This window comes from Zonotrichia albicollis, chromosome 14, assembly GCF_047830755.1.
Source record: "Zonotrichia albicollis isolate bZonAlb1 chromosome 14, bZonAlb1.hap1, whole genome shotgun sequence".
NCBI lineage: Eukaryota > Metazoa > Chordata > Aves > Passeriformes > Passerellidae > Zonotrichia > Zonotrichia albicollis.
Window position 1 is genome coordinate 8,975,376 of NC_133832.1, and position 21,147 is coordinate 8,996,522.

At 41.8% G+C, this 21,147-nt stretch overlaps 1 protein-coding gene across 2 annotated transcripts in view; it reads right to left on the reverse strand.

Annotated features, from left to right (window-relative positions):
* Positions 1-19,847, reverse strand: part of TBC1D8B (TBC1 domain family member 8B) — a 28,394-nt gene extending 8,547 nt beyond the window's left edge. The window contains exons 1-13 of one of the 2 annotated variants that reach the window (XR_001332519.3): positions 19,630-19,847; positions 14,248-14,358; positions 12,055-12,173; positions 11,204-11,429; positions 10,042-10,282; positions 8,802-9,009; positions 7,109-7,276; positions 6,404-6,553; positions 5,136-5,286; positions 4,692-4,906; positions 4,121-4,238; positions 3,179-3,464; positions 1,738-1,823 (exon numbers count right to left, since the gene is read on the reverse strand). Coding sequence is in view for 1 of the 2 variants with exons in the window: in XM_005484483.4 (XP_005484540.2) it covers positions 1,738-1,867; positions 3,179-3,464; positions 4,121-4,238; positions 4,692-4,906; positions 5,136-5,286; positions 6,404-6,553; positions 7,109-7,276; positions 8,802-9,009; positions 10,042-10,282; positions 11,204-11,429; positions 12,055-12,173; positions 14,248-14,358; positions 19,630-19,759 (2,253 nt within the window). In the remaining variant the exon portion in view is untranslated. Of the gene's footprint in view, positions 1-1,737; positions 1,868-3,178; positions 3,465-4,120; positions 4,239-4,691; positions 4,907-5,135; positions 5,287-6,403; positions 6,554-7,108; positions 7,277-8,801; positions 9,010-10,041; positions 10,283-11,203; positions 11,430-12,054; positions 12,174-14,247; positions 14,359-19,629 lie in introns of both variants that reach the window. The other variant, XM_005484483.4, reaches the window with a different exon arrangement.
* Between the last annotated feature and the right edge of the window lie 1,300 nt (positions 19,848-21,147).

Here is a 21,147-nt window from a genome sequence, read left to right on the forward strand (position 1 = left end):
GGTGTTTGAAAGGGTGTTTCAGAGAGAGATGGAGAAAGAAGAAACTGGAGTAGTTCCCTGTGTGGGAAGAAAAAGGAAGGGATTTTACTGTGTGTTGGCTCTATACCCAACTCTGTTATCACATGGTGACTACTTCTGCAAGGCAGCAAAGTCTAAGATGTGCATGTTTTCAGGGACTGAAGTTCACTCTAGTGAAATTAAGAAATCAGCTAAGTAATTTCTGAATCATTCCTGACTACTCCTGTAATTTCTGAAGGACATGAAAGGTGTCTGAACACTGGAGTGAATAAGTGCATTTATCTTCAAGGAAAAGAGGGATAGGAGGCAAGAACTGGAAACAAATTACCAGAAATCATGGAGAAAAATTATACGAGAAAAATTATTATACGAGAAATCATGGAACAAATTATTAAACAATTAAAATCTAAACAGAAACCAGTTGATCAAAACAGGACAACACTCTTTATCAAGACCACGTCAAATCAATTAAATTTCCTTTATGAGGAAATTCAATAGATTTAACTTCTCTTCTGTAAGTTTTTTGACACTTTTCAGCAGCACAGGCAATTAGGAAGACATGGCCTAACCATGACCACCTTGCACCATGAGCAAAACTGCTTCTAATAACAAACTTTGAGAACAAATGAGTGATAAACAAACAAATTAGGTAGGACTTCCAGAAGCTCTTCTGCAGTGTGTTTGTCCCCTTGTCAGCAATGCCCTTTAAACAAGATATGAAAAACTGCAACACAGACAAAAGACTCTGAGCACATTAACTTTGATGAAAGGTTAAAGGAACTGGTTGTATTAAACCTAGCAAAAGAACAGATCCAGCAACTCCCTTTTAGGAGAGCAATCTGTTAAAATTCATTCTTCTCACTTAGAGTTATGATGGGGCTGGACTCCAACTGAGCAGCCTGATCTAGTTGTCCCTGCTTACTGCAGGGGATTGGATTAGATGGTCTTTAAAAGCCCCTGTCAATCCAAACTATTCTATAACTGATTCTATGATCAGACTTGAAAGGGTAAATGATGAATAAACACCTAACAGCAACAAGGAGCTATGGAGAAAACTACAGCCAACTCTCCTCAATAGTGCTTTATGAACATCTGAGAGAAATTAACTCGATATTTTCCCACATGCAGACAAAACCTATGATGGACTAGAGTTTCTGCAGATTTTCTGTTGTAGAACTGTTTTAACAACACTAGACTTTTTAGAGCATGATCTGGGAGGATGCTGGACAGGAAGCTGAACTGGATAAGCTGTTGAGTTTTCTTCCAGAACTGTCTTTCTGTGTTCCTGTGAAGACCGCTACCAGCATCCCTCTGGTTTGAAACAAAGTGGAAGCAGAGAGAACTGCATCTCTGAATTGTAACTCATTCACTGAGTCTGGCTACTGAGCACTGGTAATGGGCAATGGCCTTAGGCAGAATATATATACAATATATAATGAAAATCTGAATTAACTTCATGTGATAAAATGTTATACAGTCTTCCATTCTCTAGGTACACGACTTCTTCATGCCTGATTAGACTGGCAAAGAATCTGCATTTGTGCATGAGTTAAAGGAATGAAACTGAACTACATTTTAAAATTCAAAAAAGAGCCAAATTTCTCCCAATCCAGGCAGATTTTCTAACCTAGTTTGTACAATGCAACTGCACTGTTTCAAAGTAGCCCATGAAACATTAACCCTGCACAGGATGCAAAAACATGCCCACAGAACACATACTTCATTTGACTCTCGGATCAGATCAGTGATGTCCACTTTTGGATGGTCACTCTTTGTATCACTGAGGTTGGAGCCCTGCTGCACAGCTGGAGGTAAAGGACTGTCTTTGTTAGTGACACTGTCAAAAAATCTGCACAAAGCAAACACATGAGAAATCAGCAGGAACCAGTTTATCACAATAAAACAATAACATTGGCATCTACTGAAGAAAAAGTGAGCAGAGAATAGAAAAAAACCAAAGAATATCAGAGTCAGTAGCACAAATGTGCTATAATAGTAACAAAGATACATAAACATTGGAACTGCCCACCCAGAGAAGGTTGTAGAACACCTAACCTTGGGAGATTTTAGGACTGAGCTTATGTGATCTAGTGCTAGCAGCAATCCCCTTTTGAGTGGAAAGTCAAACTAGACTCTTTCCAAAGTCTGTTCCACTTGGCAATCCCCTGGTTTTCTAATTCATATAGCAAAGTTGTGCTAACTGGGACAGAGAAAAAGGCTTGTCCTCAACTGTGAACAAGACAATCTTAATTCCTCCAGATGTACAAGACAAAGACATGCCTGATCCGTACCTGCTTATCTCATCCACATAACCAGACTAAATATATCCACTGGGGAAGCCAGATTTTACAATAAACACCAGACTGCATGGTCTCATAACAAAAACTACATTTTCTTCAATAATTCTGTAGCTCCTACCCCATTCAAACATGCAACATGTAAAAGCCTCACTAAACAGAAATTCTTATTATCTGTTCTTAACAGTCATAACTCATTAACTGCTATAGAACAGTAATTTTGCTGTTAAATTTTGCTGTAATATTTGTTCTAATACTCCATGATACACAACCACAGCATCAACAAGAGAATTTAGTTAGTGAAGAAAAAATAGTACAAGTTTTGTTTGCAGTACAGTTTAAAGTCAGTTAAAAGTACACTTCACGTTGCTAACATCGAACAAACATCTCATCATGACTGATGAGCTCATCACATTTTTTTGGTCTAATTTCTGTTTTAAACCATTAACATCCGAGGATTCAGCAGCCTAAACTACAAGAACTAAGCTGAAGAATTTGCTGCTGTAAGTTGAAGCCTGAACTGATGTCTGGAACAGTCATAATGGGCTTTAGATATTCTCATCAAGGCAATCTGCCTTCTATACATGATACAAGTTCAAGGTTAAAAGCACATAGCTTTTTTTTTTAAATTCACAAAACAGTTATGGTTTTAGTAGAACTTTAGGATGGGATGCTCAGAGGATCCAGGCCCACTTTCCAGCCACCTCTTCCAGAATTTCAGCCTGAGATAAGCACTAATTCCTTTGAAGCCTTTGGAAGTCTTGGCTAGCTAGATGTCTTCTCAGCTACCTCAGGATGACTTATCTATATGCAATTATAGCAGCTGCTATGTAGCCTGAATGAGTAAACAGTTACACTGATACCTGTTGAGAACAGTGACTGCTTCTGCATCATCCTTACAAGTGAGCAACTTCTCCATGTTGTATTCCAGCACTGCAAGGCCCAGCTGCAAGATTGCCTTTATTCCATCATAGAAGAAACAGTCCACCACATTGACTGCACATTCAATTGGCAGCACGCTGATAAAAAGGGTAAGGAACCAGGAGAGAGAGACCGAGGAGAAAAAAGTCATGTCCGTCATGTGGTCTGTCAGCTGAGGCAGGTGAACCTTGATGAGCTCCTCAAACACTGCCTGATCTACCAAAGCACCTGCAGGGAAAGGATAACAAAACCACCACCCAAATCTTAATACACAGAAGCACACCTCTCAGAGCACCAGCCAGAAACAGAGTTCCTGTCCTAGTGCAGCTTTGTTGCATGAGCACACCCAGCTGGAAGCTGTGCTCTCCATGCCTGGGGACAGAGCCTTGGGCATGCTCCAAGTGTGCTGGCACTTTGGTGAGCACATGGCTGCTTCCAGTGACTCTCCTGACAGTCAGTACAATCCCTCTGCAACAAAAAAATTCACACAATTTTCTTCTAACATATACACCTGTAAGAACTGCATATGAGACCAAAGTCCAAGTCTGGACCTGAAGTAACTCCTTTTTCTTTATCTAAACTGGCTAAGTATCAAATAAATAGTATGAACTGCACTTGTAATTCCAAAAGAACAGTATAATAGTCTAACTATTTCCTGAATAGCTATGCCCAGAATACTGACAATATCTGAAAATCACATCCATGCCTATTTAAGGAGAAGTCATGGGATGTTCTCCATTTTCTACTCCACAATAGTGAAACAAATGCAATGGTTTCTCTCCGCTGCTCAGTCTTTAGCTTACATTTGTTCTTAATGAATAACCATTGATATTCAATATAGGCAGACAATCAGTTCAAGATGGATAAAAGCAGATGGATGTTACCAATGATTCGGCGATTGAAATAATCAGGGAGCATCCTTTCACACACAGCAACCAAAAGCCAGAATGCTTCCTCCTCTTTAGCATACAGCAGAAGCACTGATGTCAGAATGTTCATTGCCTGCACCATTTAAACAAGAAAGGAAACACTTAAGAGAAAAGACAGAGAAAATGCAACTGGTATTATTTCTTAGAGTTTTTATTTCTCTAAGCACTTTACAGCATATTTTTAAAGTGCTGGGATAACCTTCAGCCATATCCAGGACAGGAGTTTTACTTCTATGTTATTAAACACAGAAAAGAGTATCTAAAGCACATAAAAATATTTTGAAGTGCTGTATGTCTTGTTAGAATGCAAATGCATATATGAAGTAGACATGACAGCATTTATAAGCTAATCCAAGTACAATGTAAAAACTCATTTTACACAATGGTATTAAATAAGCAAAGTAAGTGAGCCACTAAGCAAGAAACCATTCCACATTTCTTTGACAGATTTCATGAGATGCTACCATACTGCCATCATGAGAAAATATTTCAACAACCAACACTAAGACTCTCAAATCTTCTATACCTGACAATATCCGATTTGTGGATTCCTGAATGCATAAGCTGTAAGAACTCTCCTGAGGGCAGAAATTCCTGTGTCACTTTGAAAAGCAGGATGCTCAGGTAAGGAGCGACGTAAATCTCGTTCGATTTCATCCGTAGCCAAAGTGCACGTTCCTAAGGACTTCTCCACCAGCTCAGTGTAATAACCAGGGTTGGATGCCATATCATTTACAGCACCTGCCAATACATTGCATTGCACAGTATTAGAGGACAACAGTAAAGCAGCAATTTGATTGTTTGCAATTTGTACACAAATTTTGGTGACTACTGAGGTACCTCATGAATCTGCAGATATTACTGAAGTAATGTGTCGGAGTAATTCTACTGGAATTAATGGAAACACTCAGCAATGAAAATTGCCAATGATGACTCCCAAAATGAACCAATTACACTTGTAATGCAATACCTGAGAAGAGTAGCCAGAGTTCTCCTCTTAATGCCTCTGGGATGCCTCTCACAACCAGGTCTCGAGTCTTCTTTGTCTGAAACATACTGACCCCATGGCCCCGTTCTGCAAACAGGATGTTCCACGACTGCTCCTTCATTTTTTCTTTCAACTACCAAAAGCAGAAGATAACAAGCATTAAATATACTGGTAGATTCTCCTCAAGTGTCAGAGAACAGAAGTCAATTTTGCTCCCAGTTATATTCATACAAACTGGAAACTGCAGTGTTGGCATCCATATTGATGTGTGAAATGAGCACTGAAGCAAATCAGAGCAAAATCCAGCCCATGCAGAGCACAAATTTAGCATGAAATGCCATCTCATACATGACCTACTATTCTTTAAAGCATGTTTATACAAGATGAGACAGAAGGTAGATCTAATTCAGTATCCCATCTGACAGAAGCCAACAAGTGCCACACAGACATTTCTCTGAAGCAAAGCAATTGTTGGTCAGGTGCTCCAGCTCATGTGAGGCTCCAGGGCTGACACAGAGTGAATGTCATCACTACAATTTCTGTGCATGCAGAACTTAGATTTAACATTGTTAAAGCAATCAAAGGTACTGAAAGGAAAAGTAGATTTTGTTCACTTTTGTTCACCATACTATAAAAAGCAGCATTTAAAAGTCTGAACTCCCTTTTGTCCTGCCCAAAGGGTATTTGTTTTCTGGTATTTCTAATATAAAAAATTTAATATCCTAATTTACTCTGTTCTGCTGAAAGATTTAGTTTGAAATAAAACCTGTCTTCTTTCACACACTACGGAGAAGCAAAAATTGGATGATCTGCTGCAAAAACAACTACATAAATATTCTCCAGAGCCTGTTAGACAGTGGTGCAGAAAAAAGAATCAAGAAAGAAGTTAAATCAATTTCTTAGAACATTCTCCTTGCTCCCACAGTTTGTAGTGACTTTGTATCTTGAAAATTCAGACAGAAATGCAACATGTTCACTATCATAAAACAAACAGCAACTCTTCCCTGAGGGGTAGAAGAGCAGGAAAAACTAAGTCCATGAAGATAAGGCATATCATTATTAAACAAGATGAGCAGAAAATTGAATGGAGCTATGAAGAAGCACCCTGTGGACTCCAAATACAGAAAATGGAGATGAAAGAATACTGGCAAAGCCCTCAAGGAAATCAGCAGCCTGGCTGGAACTCATTTTGATATACTTCACTCCTTTCCAATTCAATTCCAAAACCTGTTAGCCATTTTATCCCTTACCATTTTAGAGTCCAGGTTCTCAGCATCCTGAGGATGGTAGACAGTCATAAGGGCTTCTGTACTGACAGTTTTGCTGTTATCTCTCTGGCCCATCTTTGACTGTCCTGCACCAAAATCCTTTGGACTGTCAGTGGCAGAACCAGCTGGAACCTTAAAAAAAATTTAACAGTGGTACTTGTAAATAACAAACAATCCTCCAAGAAGCAGCACTGATATCAGACCATTATTGCTCATTATATTAAGTTACAGGTGCCAGATACAGACTTCTAAAATAAATGATAAACAACAGTCCCTGCTCTGCACAGCTGGGCTTTCAGGAGGCTGCACTTGGGAAAAAAAGGCATCTCTCAAGCAAAAAAAACCTAAATTATGAAAGGACAAATATTCACAATGAAAACTGAGAATAGGAGGATAAGGGGGCCTGACCATTCATCACCACCAAAAAAAAACCCATTCATACAGTGGACTATACAGAAAACCTGAGAGCACTTAAAAACCAGCATTACAGCCGGAGTTGTTTTTCAAAACCTGATGAAAAACAAGGTAAAAGAACCCAAACAGGAATGCATTCACAGTAGCACCATTGCCCAACTCATTCTCTTTCACATGGGCAGAGTAATTTATTTTTCTAAACCTTAAAACCAGAGGTTCATGACTTATTCCTATGAGCAAATTTCAAGAAATTAGAATTGCCAGAGCAGTTACCTCAGTACTTATGATGTGTTGTGGACTTGCAGTTGCATTGCATTTCATCCTGAGCTTTGCCACAAGCAGTTCAAAATCTCTCACCTCTGTGAAACGAAAAGCTGTTTTCCCTTTGGTACTAATGCTGACTCCTCTGTTGGCTGGATCTCCTTTATCCACCCCTGTGACCTATGGAACCAAGGACACATAAATTAAGCAAGGAATTTTACCTGCTTATGTATAAAAGAGAAAACCTGGTAGGAATACATGTGTAAATGGAACAGTGGATGAAGCACACAAGCAGACAAGGTAACACAAGGCACAAGTTGAAAGCTCAACTGCCTGTAGCTATTTTAGCAAAAGGCACTAAGTATTATGCAACAGATTTTTGACAGAGTACCAGAAATCTTCAAAAAGGTTTTCCCAGCTGTGAGTACTCAGCTTCTTTGAAAAACCTTGTCACCTTCTACCCACTGAAGCAGTTGCTTTTTTTCTTACCATCCAAAAGCAGAGAAAACATGACTTTTGTAAGTAATCAAATAAAACAAGTTTTACAAGACTGAATTTCCACTGAGAGTATCCTGTCAAAACAGCTGTCTTAACACCTGACAGCTAGAGCTGACTTTAATTGCCATGATGGAACAGTTACAGACTAGAGCAGTTAAAACAGTTTAATCATGCAAGTTCAAGTGTGACAATCATGAGAATCTAGACTGGCTGGCATTGCAGATGTATTCATGTTGTTGAAGAATGGAAAACCACTGAGCACATTGTTGTAGGTAAAGAAGGAAAGACCATTTGAATGAGGTAACTGCAGTCCTGCAGAACTAAGAGTGAGGGTCTGACAGCCCACAAGAATAAATGTAGAGGTAGCTCCTTTAACACAGCCTCTTATGTTATGGAAGTCTCTATTATTTGCAGCACTATTTATAGGTAATCAAATAAATTGTTTTATATAGGTGGGGAACACCAAGTGTACTGCTGAGATTAGTACAGCTCACCCCCTATTACAGAGCAACTATAGAACCTGGCTTATTTGTGTCTGGTGTGGATGAAAAGCTTTTAACACTGGACAACTGAAATCTGGCAATATCCCAGATCACACGAAGTCAAGACAGAAATGAAGAGGGTTGGTTCTGCAGTATACTGCAGAAATTGAAATTTCAAAGCTGTGCCCTTTGCTATATGGTCTTCATTCTGTCCTTATAGTCTGTTGAGATTACCAGCTGTAATGGCTGCTTGCTCAACACCTGGATTTTCCCAGACTTTTGAACAGACAGCACTGCTCAACTGCTGCAAAAAGCTGCACTACTGAGCTAAGAAACATAGCAGCATTACTGATCTTCAAAGTCCTCTACCCACTACAATTCTTTACTTCTTACCTTGAGAATGTCTCATTAACTCACCTACAAGCACTAAGAAAAAGCTTTTTCATTTAATAAAAAAAAAAAGTATTCTGTAAAAGGATTCTGCACTGAGTTACCAAAATAAGCGTAAATAGAAAAGGGAAAGAAGGCAGAGAAGCAAGTCTGAAACATGAAAGCAGTTCCAGAAACCTACAAACAGAATTCCTATACGGAGTATCCAGGGTAGGGGGAAATACATGACATCACATAAAATAAGGAGATTCTAATGAAAATCTGCTAAAGTGACATTAATCTACACAAGTGCAAAACTGCTGGTAGAAGTGACTCTGATTTGTAGTTTGCATTACCTCTCTCAATGGAATGATCACACTGCACAGGCTGCCATCCTGGCTAGCAAAGCAGATGTAGTTTTCTGAAATGCACATTTTCCCATGGGTGTTATAATGACTGAAAGGAACCCATAAGAAGCACTCATGAACTTCCTTCAAGGACTCTTCTTTAGGTAGCCTGAAGAATGCACTAAAATGCTTACTGTGGGCATAGCTCTCCAAGCCTCTGGATTAAAAACATAACACATGGGTAGGAAAGAGAAAAGAGAAATTAAGTAAGTTTTAAATGTCTTAACAAATACAAAAGGATCTTGGGAAAAGGCAGTAAAATATCATGCTCTCCTCTCCCATAATCTAGGGCACCAGTTTGAAGGGTTCAATGTTTTTCTTGAAGAGGCAACACACACCTACCTGTACACTTACTTAACAAAATATTTAAATATGTCACTAAACAAGGCCAGATTCAATAATGTTCTTACACAGTAGAGCACTGCAGGGCTACAGGTAGTGCAGAAAAGATACTAATGGCATTATGTGTTCTATTTCCCCACACACGAGAATAATCCCTTTAAAACTAGAACAAATTTTGGCTTGATGGAGGGTTAATTAGCTAGAAATGCAGCACATGTTGTAAACATCTGCCAGGGGCTAACATCTGCCAGGTAACTGCAGCCAGAAACAGTATTTTGGTTGTAGAGCAGCATCCCTCTCCAGCACTGCTACCAAACTGAGGAATCAAAGGAAAAGGAAGGACCTTAACCATTAAATTACTGGTATTCATCTCTTTCCCACCACCCAAAATAATGCTGTACCTCAGGAAAGCCACGCACCCATCAGTTATCATTTATCATACAACCCATGCAGCTATCATTTACACATATCTATTAAATTATTTCTTCCCCACCTTATCCTTCCTCATCAGGTATCTCTGTAGACATTGCAGCTCTAATCTGAATTTTCTAATCCTAAATGCTGCAAGAACACCTTTTCAAAATTCAAACTAATATAAACCTTTTAGTTAAAAGACCAGAACTGAAGATTTGATCACCTCTTGCCTTCATACAGACTTTACATCCTGACAAGTAACAACAAATTACAATACCTCACATGGCTTTGGTCCAACATTTTAATGATTCACTTGGTTAAGAAAATATCAGCTTTGCTAATATTTACAATCTCCTTGAGACAAGGATTCTCTTCCTCTTTTGCCTAAACAAATACTGGGCCCAGAACTGATGAACTATAAGCAATGCATTACCTCTTGGTGATCTGCAGAGGGTCATGAAGGACTGGATCATTCTCAAATGTCTCCTTGTCAAAAAGTCTCCTAACTGCATAGTTTGCCAGCTGCTCCATGAGCAGGAATGTTTCACTAATGTGCAAAAACATGGAAAAATAATGATCTTCCCCATGGGAGCACACATGAATGCTCTCTGTCAGAATCACATTGGAAGTTTTCTCAAGTTTTGATATTTCATCCCAGGAGATAATAAGTTTTACTGAAAATAAAAATGTAAGGACATATGAGTCAGTTCTCAATATCTGCCAGTATTAAAAAAGAAATGCAGCAGTAGCAGCTCTAATAAAGTATAATTAAACAACATAATCAAATAATAACACACTTGGAAAGGACTACAAACTAATAAGCACAAAATGCATTCTCTTCATATTTCCTAAAAATTAATTCCATTAGAAAGAATTTCATAGAAAAGCATTAAAACACAGACTATGTATGACAACACAAGTTTACATCTCCTTTTCCTTGCTCTTATGTGAAACTGCAAACAGCAAATAAATACCATCATACAAGCCAACTCCCTTCAACAGCTCACCAATAAGGCTTCTTAAATTAAATCCATCATGTGTTGGCATGTAGAGGAACTGGGCCTTTTAGCTATGGCATTTGTCAGATCAAAATCAGCCTTGAAAGGATCCTATTTTCTGTATGTTTTCCATTTTTTACATAAATACAGTTATAGTACACACTATTAGAAGCATTTATTTGGGCATTTCAAACTAATGTTACACAGGGAAAAGAAGAGTTATATGCAATTATCACCAGTGTGTAGTGCAGCCATGTGAAATATTAAGCCTGTGTGTGAAGAAATAACTGTAATCCTCCTAGAGTTAATATTGTAGCACGAACTAAAGGTGATGAACAACTTTTAGCTACAGTCAACTTCTGGAAGTCTGCCTTCTCTCTGAAGCTTGAATTAAGGAAGCATAATAATGGATATTGAGTAGTATGTTACACAAATGTATGCATTTCCATAAATTATGTTGGCAGTTCCTGCTCATCTCTGTGGACATCTGCTCACATGCCAAAACAGCTCCCTTAGCACACAGGAAGAATTCCTACTAATCTGAAAGATGAGCAGTGCAGCACGAAGGGACACAGCTCAGCATCAAGGCTTACTTACCTTCTGCTCCAAGCAAAAAGGAATAAAAGCTCAGGAAGTTGGTACTAAGGTACAGCCATCCTTGGCAGGGCACTCTGCCCTTCCAGTAACTGCATGAGTAGTAGGTAATCAACTTCTCCTGCTCTGGTAACCCAAAGCACTTCTCAAACTTCATGAGACCTTCACGAAACTTCTCAGGATCATCTTCTCTTACAAAAGAATATTTTCCCTCTTCAGCAATCAAACCCTACAACAAAAAAATCACATTATGAATGTGTCCATGTGGGTGGTTGTTATATATGCACCTGCATGCACACAGCACAGTTCCTGTTCTCCCAATAGGAGAGCAAGTTTTAGATGGGGAAGAAGAGACTGAGGATCAAATCATAGGTCACAAATAAAATGTGCTATTTCAGACTCATCCACCAAGTCTCCAAAACAGCTTAAGCAAGACACACATTCCTGTGTCTCCTCCTCTGAAACAGATATATTTTCCTCACTTAATCCCAAGAGTTCCTGGGCTAAATATTTAGCATATATGGAGCAAAAAATAAAATAAAAAAAAAGAGACCATATGCTTCCCAGGCACTGTTAAAATTACTGTGAAATAATTTATCAACAGTTTTAGATCACTATCTAAAGGCATTTGATGTGTCATTTACTAAGTGGAGTTTATGTCCAACAATCTTACTTAGTTGTGGGGCAGAGACACAGGAACAATGGCACATGTTAAAGTGAACAGTCACACACTGCTCAGTCAGAATAGGGAGCATTACAATGCTGTCCTTGAATATTCTATAGAGAACATATTATTTGTGTACAGTTAAAGGAAAAAGAATACTTAGCCTTTCCCAATTATGCCAGTTACTTACTCTTATCTTTCCCTGGACAAAGCTCGTAATGTCTTCATTTGAATCAAACACTGATAAAGTCTTCATAACATTGTGTTCTAGCCACTCCCAATGTTCTGTTATTTCTTCTCTGCTGGATCCTATTGAAAAAGAAAGTATTGCTTTAAATTAGGACAGACTTAATCATTTCACCAAAACAATTTATCAAGAGAATATTTAGCAAATTCCTGAGTCACAGAGCAATTTAGACACACAAGTCAAAATCACAAGTCCTAAATTTCTTGTTACCCCTTGTGAACACTGAAAATGTATTCAGTGTACATGAAACATATGCACTGCTGTGTTTTTATCTATCAAGTCCTTTATGCAGCTCTATTTCTGGCCATTAAATCCAAAAGCATCTCAGCTTTGTCAACATTATGTGGCTCAGTGCTGAAGCCTGAGTTGGACTGACAGTTCCTTCCTGTCAGCAGCACCTCCCCAACACAGACAGCACAGCAGCACTGCAACACTCCCAGTTTAACAGGCCAGAATGTGGGAAATGTGAGACCAAACCCATGAGGCTCAGCAGGAAATTAAATCTGTGCCTTTGATATCCTCAGCTTTGATCACTGGCCCACAACAGTTTCCAGAGCAGAATTTCAAGACCAGGGCCTGCTGTGCAAAATCCCTTACACGTGTGAGGATGCAAAGCAAACACCACTGGAACCAGGGAGGCAGCAAGGACTGAGATGCTGTGAGTGGAACTGCAGGGTTTCAGCAATTTCAAAACAGTCAGTGTTTTAAAGAAAGTGACTCCCCATCAGATGCTGGGGGACAGAGAGAGTGCAAGAACTTACACAGGTTTGACTAAATTTATATTCTAGAATATAAATTAATTGGCAGCTTCATCCTCCACAAGAATGCTCACCAATCAAAGCAGGCAGTGTGATCACATATTGTTGATACCCTCAAGCAAGAACACACCTTGAACAATTGCTTTTTTCTCAGCTTATTTTGTAAAGGGTAATTAACCAACTTTCAATGAACTCCATAGAAATAAAGTGGCCCTGTGAATGAATAAAAATTGCTCTAAATATAGTTAAATAGACTGTATTACACTGGGTGGATTTGCAGCTACACTTAACAAATAATATGAAGAGTAATTAACATAGCAATTACATCTCAAAAGTAATTCTTTTTCTCAGACTACACGTGTAGGCCAACTATTTGAGTCACAATGCGAATCAGAGGCACAGAGGTGACCTAGAAATAATGAAACTTTGTTGTAATTGTTTAAATGGTTTAAGAGCACTGTTTCAGACACTTAATATGTAATGGCAGGAGCAAAGTGACAACCCTTGAATTTCTTAACTGAAGAAACAATCTAACACAATTAGGACAATTATATTATGTAGCTTTCTGTTGTAAAGTGTATCTATGCCTCACAAAATCTATATAAACTCAGTCCTAAAATGAAGATTACACTTTGTATTTTGCCAAAGGCTGACCTAATGGCAGTAGAATTCCCCAGAGTACACTTCCAACATACATATTAAAGTACTTTCTTGATAGCCTCTCATCAGGTCTGACTTCTTCTGAAATGGCCCTGAAATGTTATTTATTGTCAATTCACAAACTGTTCAAATTCTTTAAGGCTGCCCTTGTAAAGTGACATGCAATTACATTAAATTAAAGCTATAAGAACAAATGTGTATTTACTTTTCCATTCCCTGTTGATTAGTAACACGACATGAGAAAGAGATAGAACTTGTACTACAAGAGCAACAGATACAAGGAAGAATTCATCTCTGACCATGACTGTGAACCTGCATGTTTTAACATGAAGAGACAAAGCAAGCAAAAATATTAGGATAAGAATCTATTGTTATTCCTGCCTACAGCACAGTTTGGAATAAGCAGAGATGAGCTGGGAGCTCATCCTGAGCTGTGTCAAGTTATCCTTGCACCTTACAAAGAAAAAGATTGTCCCTCTGTCACTGTCACAGTGCCCAAAGGCTTTGGTACCTGAAGGGCTCCTGCAGTAAGCAGGCAATCAGAAGGTGCAACAGGAAGAGTCCATAGATCTATTCTGAAAAACCAGAACCACACTCTGCTGTCCAGCTCAGGCTTGCAAATGCTTGTAAACCATTTAGAGGTGATGAGAATGACAGTGTGAGAGGATGAAGGCACAGATGGGCCCACACTTTGCAGCCCCCCTGTCGCTGTACGTACCGCAGGCGATGGACCAGTACACCTGCGAGTCGGGCGTCTGGTGCAGGATGCGGAACGGGGCCACCTTCGACGTGGAGTCCAGCACTGCATCCAGTGTTCCCACAAGGAGACCTGGGGTGGCCAAGAAAAGTACACAGCACAGTGAAACTCGAGTTCTGAAATGCACACTCCCCTCTGATTCCTTCCTTGGGGAGCAGGAACGCTGCCCAAGTAAGGACTAATGAACTCTGAGAAAATAAAAAGCACAATTGAGAAGAGCACAGAGTATTCCCAGAGGAACTTCTCTGAGATGTGATATTTTGATCCAGTAAAAGCCACATGGCACAAATGAGGATGAAGAAGTTTCTAGAGATGACCCCTGTGGAAGTGACAGCCATGCAGTCTGTGTGAAACCAGAGCACAACCAGGGCAGCCCCAGCCTTCAGTGAGCACAAGCAGTAATTGAACTACCTCTTAATTTACTGTTGTTCTGTTTTCCAGGCACAGGAAAGAGCCCTTCAAGACCATAATTGGCTGTCACCTCCCTGCCACTAAGTATTGAATTAGCTCCCATTAAATAGGGTTCAGATGAAAATATATTAATTTCACTAAAAAGACAAACTTCATCTCTCCAGAACAAGGACAAAAACATTGTCTGGGAAAATGAGGGTGCATTTCATAATGACTCAAAACCATTCTCTCTCACTGTACAGTAATAAAGATATTAGCCCAGATATCTTAACTGATCCTTTAAAATCTAAAATCAGGAAATTCTAAAAGAAGAAAAATCAATACTTAAGAAACAATTGAAACTTTTGGTTCCTGATGCACCACAAAATCTTTTCTTGTTACAAAAGAAACAAAAATACAATCAACAGGATCTTAAGCTTCTTTCCTGCATTTCCTATGTTTGCACTCTCCTAACATGGCCATAGAAACAGAAAATTCAATTGAAGTAATGTTACCAAAGCAATCACACTGGGCTCTTAGTCTCCTACAGAAGAACAGAAAAATAAGAAATGAGATTACCCAAAAACTCATAACACAATTACTCAAGGAGCTGCTGTAAAGTCTGTTTCAGAAACCTCTAGAGATTATGGAGGGAAAGCATTCCCAATAAATGCCAGTAGAGAGCTGAAATACAAAACTAACATAGCTCTTGTAGAACCTTTATATCTTTAAATACCCTTCCCTGTTTAACAGAAAATGATTTTTTGATTATTAATATTTTGTAGAAGCACTAGATTTAGACAGCTTCAAATGCATCCCTCAAAAGTTATTTTGGAATTTTTTGGTTGGCTGCTTTGGTACTTTGGGTTTCACTTTCTTTCCATTAACCCCCTCCCCAAATTATGAAAAATATAAATTGTGAAAGAAGACAAGGAAACAAAATAAAGCAGAATTTATAAGTCTAGACACTCATCCACAGAGCATGCTCTTTCTGAGGATACATTTTCAGCATAGAGCCTGTGGGACTACCTCACTGTGGCTATTCAAGTTTCAAATGGTTATGCTTCTCCTCAAAAACATGGAAGTAAATAATTACAACAAACCACACAAAAAACCCCAAAACCAACCACAAGAAAAACAAAACCACACCAAAAACCAAACAAAAAACCCACAACCAGAGCAATACATTACATCTCTAGTTTTGTCTGCAATTAAGAGATTGTAAATTGCTGTTGGAAAGTAGAATTATTTTGTAGTTCCTGACTGAAGACAGACTTTGAATAAGTAACAACATTTATGTCTGTTTAAGCGGCTTTTGCTTACTGAATGAGTCATGACACTGAGCTGATCTCAAAGATGGCTTTGCTTCAGCAAATATTGCATTATTTCATTCACAAATCTCCTAATAACATTTTCTGTTATACAGTACAAGGATATCATTCACCATTTATAAGGCTAACTCAGCTTGAGGCAATGGTGAGCCCAGTGCACTAGAAAGGAGCACTCCTCAAAGTGCCATCACAGCTCCTGTCTCCTTGGAAGGTCATCAGATTTCAGACACAATGAACTGTCCCAGGTGAGCATCCATCACCTGATCATTGCCACAGGCCATGCATGGGATCAGGACTACAGGTTTGAGCCTAAGGCAATAAACACCCCCTCAGTGCAACACACACCAATTCCAGGCTATGGACCCTGCCTTAACTGTGGGGAACAAGCAGAGGCTCACTCATCTTCTCATCCTAGTCCTGAAACTCCTCCACGAGCTGCCAGTGTTTGGAGTTCTGCATTATTGGGCAGGGTTGCTGTACCCTCAGGTCCTTGTGTGTTTCTCCCCAGGCATTCCCTTGGATTGCTATTTCTCAATGGGAACCAAGGGACAACTTACAGAGGGTCCCCCACTTCCATCTCTGCTTAAAACTGGCGTTTTTCCTGGGGATTCCACCTAATCATCCTCCTGCTTTGTTTAGAGAAAGACTTCAACTGCATCTATGAAAAGTGATGGACATTTACATGGAAAAAAGGCTCTGCTTTTAGAAAACATCAGTTTCATAGCTTCCTGAGTAAAACTACTGGGAAATATCCTAGATGTTTAACTAAATAGGGTAAAATACTCTAGAAACCAAAATAAAGGACAAAGATTCAGAACAGCTTTGAAATACAGATGTGTCATTCCCAAGATGTCTCTAAAAGACTTGGTGAGAAAAATATCAACATTAGCTCAGAGACATGCCACAAAAAACCAGCACTGAAATTTCAGTGAAAGGTTGGAACTTTATGACACCAAATACTCATTTGCATCACTACTCCCTGCATACCCATCTCCTAATCAAGGTGCTTCCTAAACCAGAACCAAAGCTAGCGCTCTGTGACCAGCATGCTTCATCTCACCAGACCTTAGTTACAGCACACATATTCACAACTATATTCTTATCCATCCACTCTGAAAACCTGATCAGCTCTCCCAGAGAGGCTCTGCAGGAGACAGAACAACCAGAGGACATGGAGTCACACAGCTGCATTGTCAGACAGCACACTTTGGGACAGCCCACTGCATGATGAATGAATTACCCAAGGGAGCACCACTCAGACAGGTTACAGCATCTGAATCCCTCAGGAGCTCTAAAACAGAGAATGAAGTGTGGAGCTCAGCAGGGAGGGAGGCAAGGCTGAGCACAGCCAGCTCAAGGTTGCTGGACCTGTTCACAAGTGATCCACACAAGCAAACTCAGAAGGGTGGTGTGTGTGCACACAGGCCACAACAGCTCCCTGTGTCACCTACAGACCACAAACCGGCCCTGCCCCTGGGTCATACAAACAAATCCAACTGCAGGCTCCATTCTATTCCTAGGACAGCACCAGAATCCCCAGCCTTCTCCAGGCAAGCACCTCTGTTGGCATCTATCTTTTGCTCCTTTGTCTGTACCTTTCTCCAGGTACTGGCTGCTTCCTCAAAACTTCCCCCCTTAGAGCCTGTCTTACCAACTGTACTCCTGTATTTTTGGGAATCCTTTGTCCTGTCCCCATTAGTGCTTTTCAAACCCTGCAGCACTGCCCATCTTTGTTTCCACTCCTGTCCTGAGGCATTGTGACTCTTCCCTTGTGACTCTTGCACTGCTGCCTCCCTCTTTTCACTCCTCAGTGCTGGCAGTCACCTCAGGCCTTGTCTCACCAGCTGTAAACGCTCTCCAGGAGAACAGGATTGTACATTTGGGATGATTTCATAACACAGCAGCTGTGCTTTGCTTTTTTCCTAAAGAAGTGCTAATTTTCTCAAGAGACGCGCAGCAATATCAAATTAATGCTGGCTTATACCTAGGAGGTTTGAATATTTCCAAACCTGCTAACACAAATGTAATTGCAGTTTTATGCAATTGTCTTGTTAATCTTTCTTAATCACAATTTTAATTCAAGAACATCTCACTCCTTTTGTTTCTGTCCAGGGAAAAAGGTAACTTGCACACAAGAATCTGTAAGAATTTACAAGAAAAGTTACAGAAATAAAATGTGCAATGCCACACCAAAAAAAGCATACTACCACAACTTATCCCATCCAAGTGTTTTTCCCACACTGTCAACAAACACCAAGAGCAGGAGAGCAGTTACAGAAGCTTCACCTTCACCAAAACCCAAAGGGCACTTGCAGGGCCAGCTGTCTACCCAGTTGTAAGCCTATGAGGAGGTTTTCAGAAGAACAACTTATTCCAGTTCTCATTGTTCCACTTTAATGACAATACTTCAATGAATTTTATCATGCAGAAAATCAACCTTCATAGCAACTTGGTTTCCTTGGCTTCCAAATAAATCAAGGTAGAGAACAGGCCATCAAATCTGATCCCCACAAGACTTCCAAGCTCACAATGTATTACCTTTAGTTCTAAGCCAAGGCCTGACATCACCTATCTGCTTATAATACTATGAAATGCATAGCAACCTGGGATTTTAGGATGCTTTCTTTCACACTTTCCATGTGTCCTGCCAGTGGTTCAGGTGCCAATGAAGTATGCCCCACATCCAGCTGCAAGGGCCATTTCTATACCTGAAATTCACCAGCCAGAAGTTTGAACCTTGTGGTTTTATTCAATAAAATAAATAATATGTTCCCACACGACAATTATGCCTTATGTTTAACACAGCTTGCTTTAGGATAACACGAATTAGAGAGAGCCTAGAAAAGCTACAGAAATACAAAACACTCGAGAACCACATCCCACTGGGGAATGACTTTATGCTGATTCCCTGTAGATTTCTCCTTGACAGGGTCAATGGCAGACGCCACCAGTCTCTGAAGGAGTCGGTCAGAATAGCTGCCACCATCACAGAGGTCTCAGCAGACGCTGGGGCCCCTGCAGTGCCTGATGATACAATCAGGCAAGAATTATAAATAGAAACTCAGCTCCATACCTTGAAGTTCTCATGGAATAAACTTTATTATACGATGATCAATTTCCTGTCCCACCCGTCTATCACTCTTCTGACCCACCACTGCTGACAAGCCCCACCAAATCATATGCTTGCTTTTAAAACCAGCAATCCGAAACGCCTGAGCAGGAGTTCATCTCAAGCAGCCCCAGAGAAAAAGGGATTTGGAAACGAGCATCTTGCCAACAAAGCAAGACAGATCAGTCCTTCTTCAGACGCGTCCACTTCCACCGAGCTGCCCATGAGCCGTGCGGGCTCCGCCGGAGCCGGGCCGGGGCTGCGCTGCCCACGGTGCCCCGGGCATGCGGAGCGCCCGCCGCCCCAGCCCTGCTCGCTGCCCGTGCCCACCGGCCCCTGCTGCCCTGGCAAAGGACGGCGGGAAGAGCCCCACGAGGAACCCAGGAAGGGCCGGGACTCCAGAACCTGAGCGGGTCCCCGGGTCCCCTTCCCGCCCCTCTGGCAGGGAGTCCCGGGGCTGACAGACCCCCGTCCTCCCGCTCCAGCCCTGCCCCGGCCCCACGGGGGCAGTACCTGCCAGCCCGCCTCCGCCCTCCTCGCCATAGCCCCGCCGCCTCTGCAGCACGAAGTACTGGTTGGAGCGCTCCTGCACCCACAGCTTGAGGGCATTTTTCAGCAGCACCTCCTCGGGCTTCAGCCACATCGCGCGGCCCCTCGCGGCGCAGCGCTTCCAGCGCCGTGCCCGCTCCGCGTTCGCAGCCGCGGTGCCAGGCAGGGGAGGGCGGCTCTCCTAAAGCATGCTGGGAGCTGTAGTCCTTGCCGCCAGGGGGCCGCGCTGCGCTGCCGCGCTAGGACTGCAACTCCCGTCGGCTGTTCCCTCCCCTGTCTCGGAACTACAGCTCCCGTCGGGCCCTGCGCGCTCCGTGCCGCGTGGCGGGGCGGGGCTGCTCAGCCCCGTTAGCGCCGGCGGCCTGTTCCGGATCGGGGATCCTGGTTGTGTGTGCCCCGGAGCAGGGATCGGGGGTCCCTAGTCCCAGCCGTGTGTGCCCCGGAGCGGAGCCGGGGGTCAGGGCTGTGCGGTGCCCCGGAGCAGGGAGCGGGGCCAGGGTCCCTAGTCTCGGCTGTGTGCCCAGAGAACGGATCGGGGGTCCCTAGCCCCGGCTGTGTGCCCTGCAGCGAGGTGCCCAGCCCCGGCTGTGTGCCCGGAGCGGCTCCCGTGCTCTCCCGCACCCAGCCGTGCCCCGCTGTCCCTGCCCTGCCCCGGCGCGGCAGAAGCCGCCGTGCCCGCTCTGCCCATGGCGCGAGTCCCGCTCTCAGTTCTGGCCAAGCCTGACCCCATTCTCAGCCCACGGACAGACAGACAGACGTCACTGGGGACGGGATTGGCGCCCAGGTGTGTTTTGCACTGCAGGTGGGGTTTGGCGCGCACAGAGAGGCTGACAAAAATCAAACAAAGTTTCAGAGGGCTGGATGCCCCACTGCCTGCCCTGCTCAGTCTCTGGTGCCCAGGACTTCCCAGAGCTGCAATCTTTTACCACTTCCATGTAAGAGCCACTCCTGCTCCTTACACAATCTGTCATTCAGTACAATGGAGTGAGCGGGTCTTCCTGATTCCCAGGAACTTTTGTGCACTTTCCTTAGCACTCTATTTCCAGCATAATTGACCTTCCTAAGATTTTCAAGGATAATGCTTTATTGATTGTATGGCATACAAAAAATACAGCAGACAGTTGTTTAAATTCAGCCTCTGCTTTGAGCTCTTTCTAAAAAAAAATTATGCCCATTATGCACTAATTGTACATTGCAACCTTGGCACTTTTGCTTTATACTGCCTTCCTTCATGCTTTTCAATAGTACTTCACTACCAAAAATGCTGCTTCCAGCACTGGGCTATTTGTGAGCACAGGCGCAATGAGGTTTTGCCAAACAGTCACAGAAATTATTGGGCAGTGCCCATCTGCTTCCAGCTGCGCAAGCAATCACCTACGAAAGGAGCAGTGTGAAAGCAGACCCGAGTGTGCAATCCCATTTAACTCACAGGAAGCTTCAAAACTGGGTGAATTTTTTCCTTTTCAGTCACTCATTGCACCA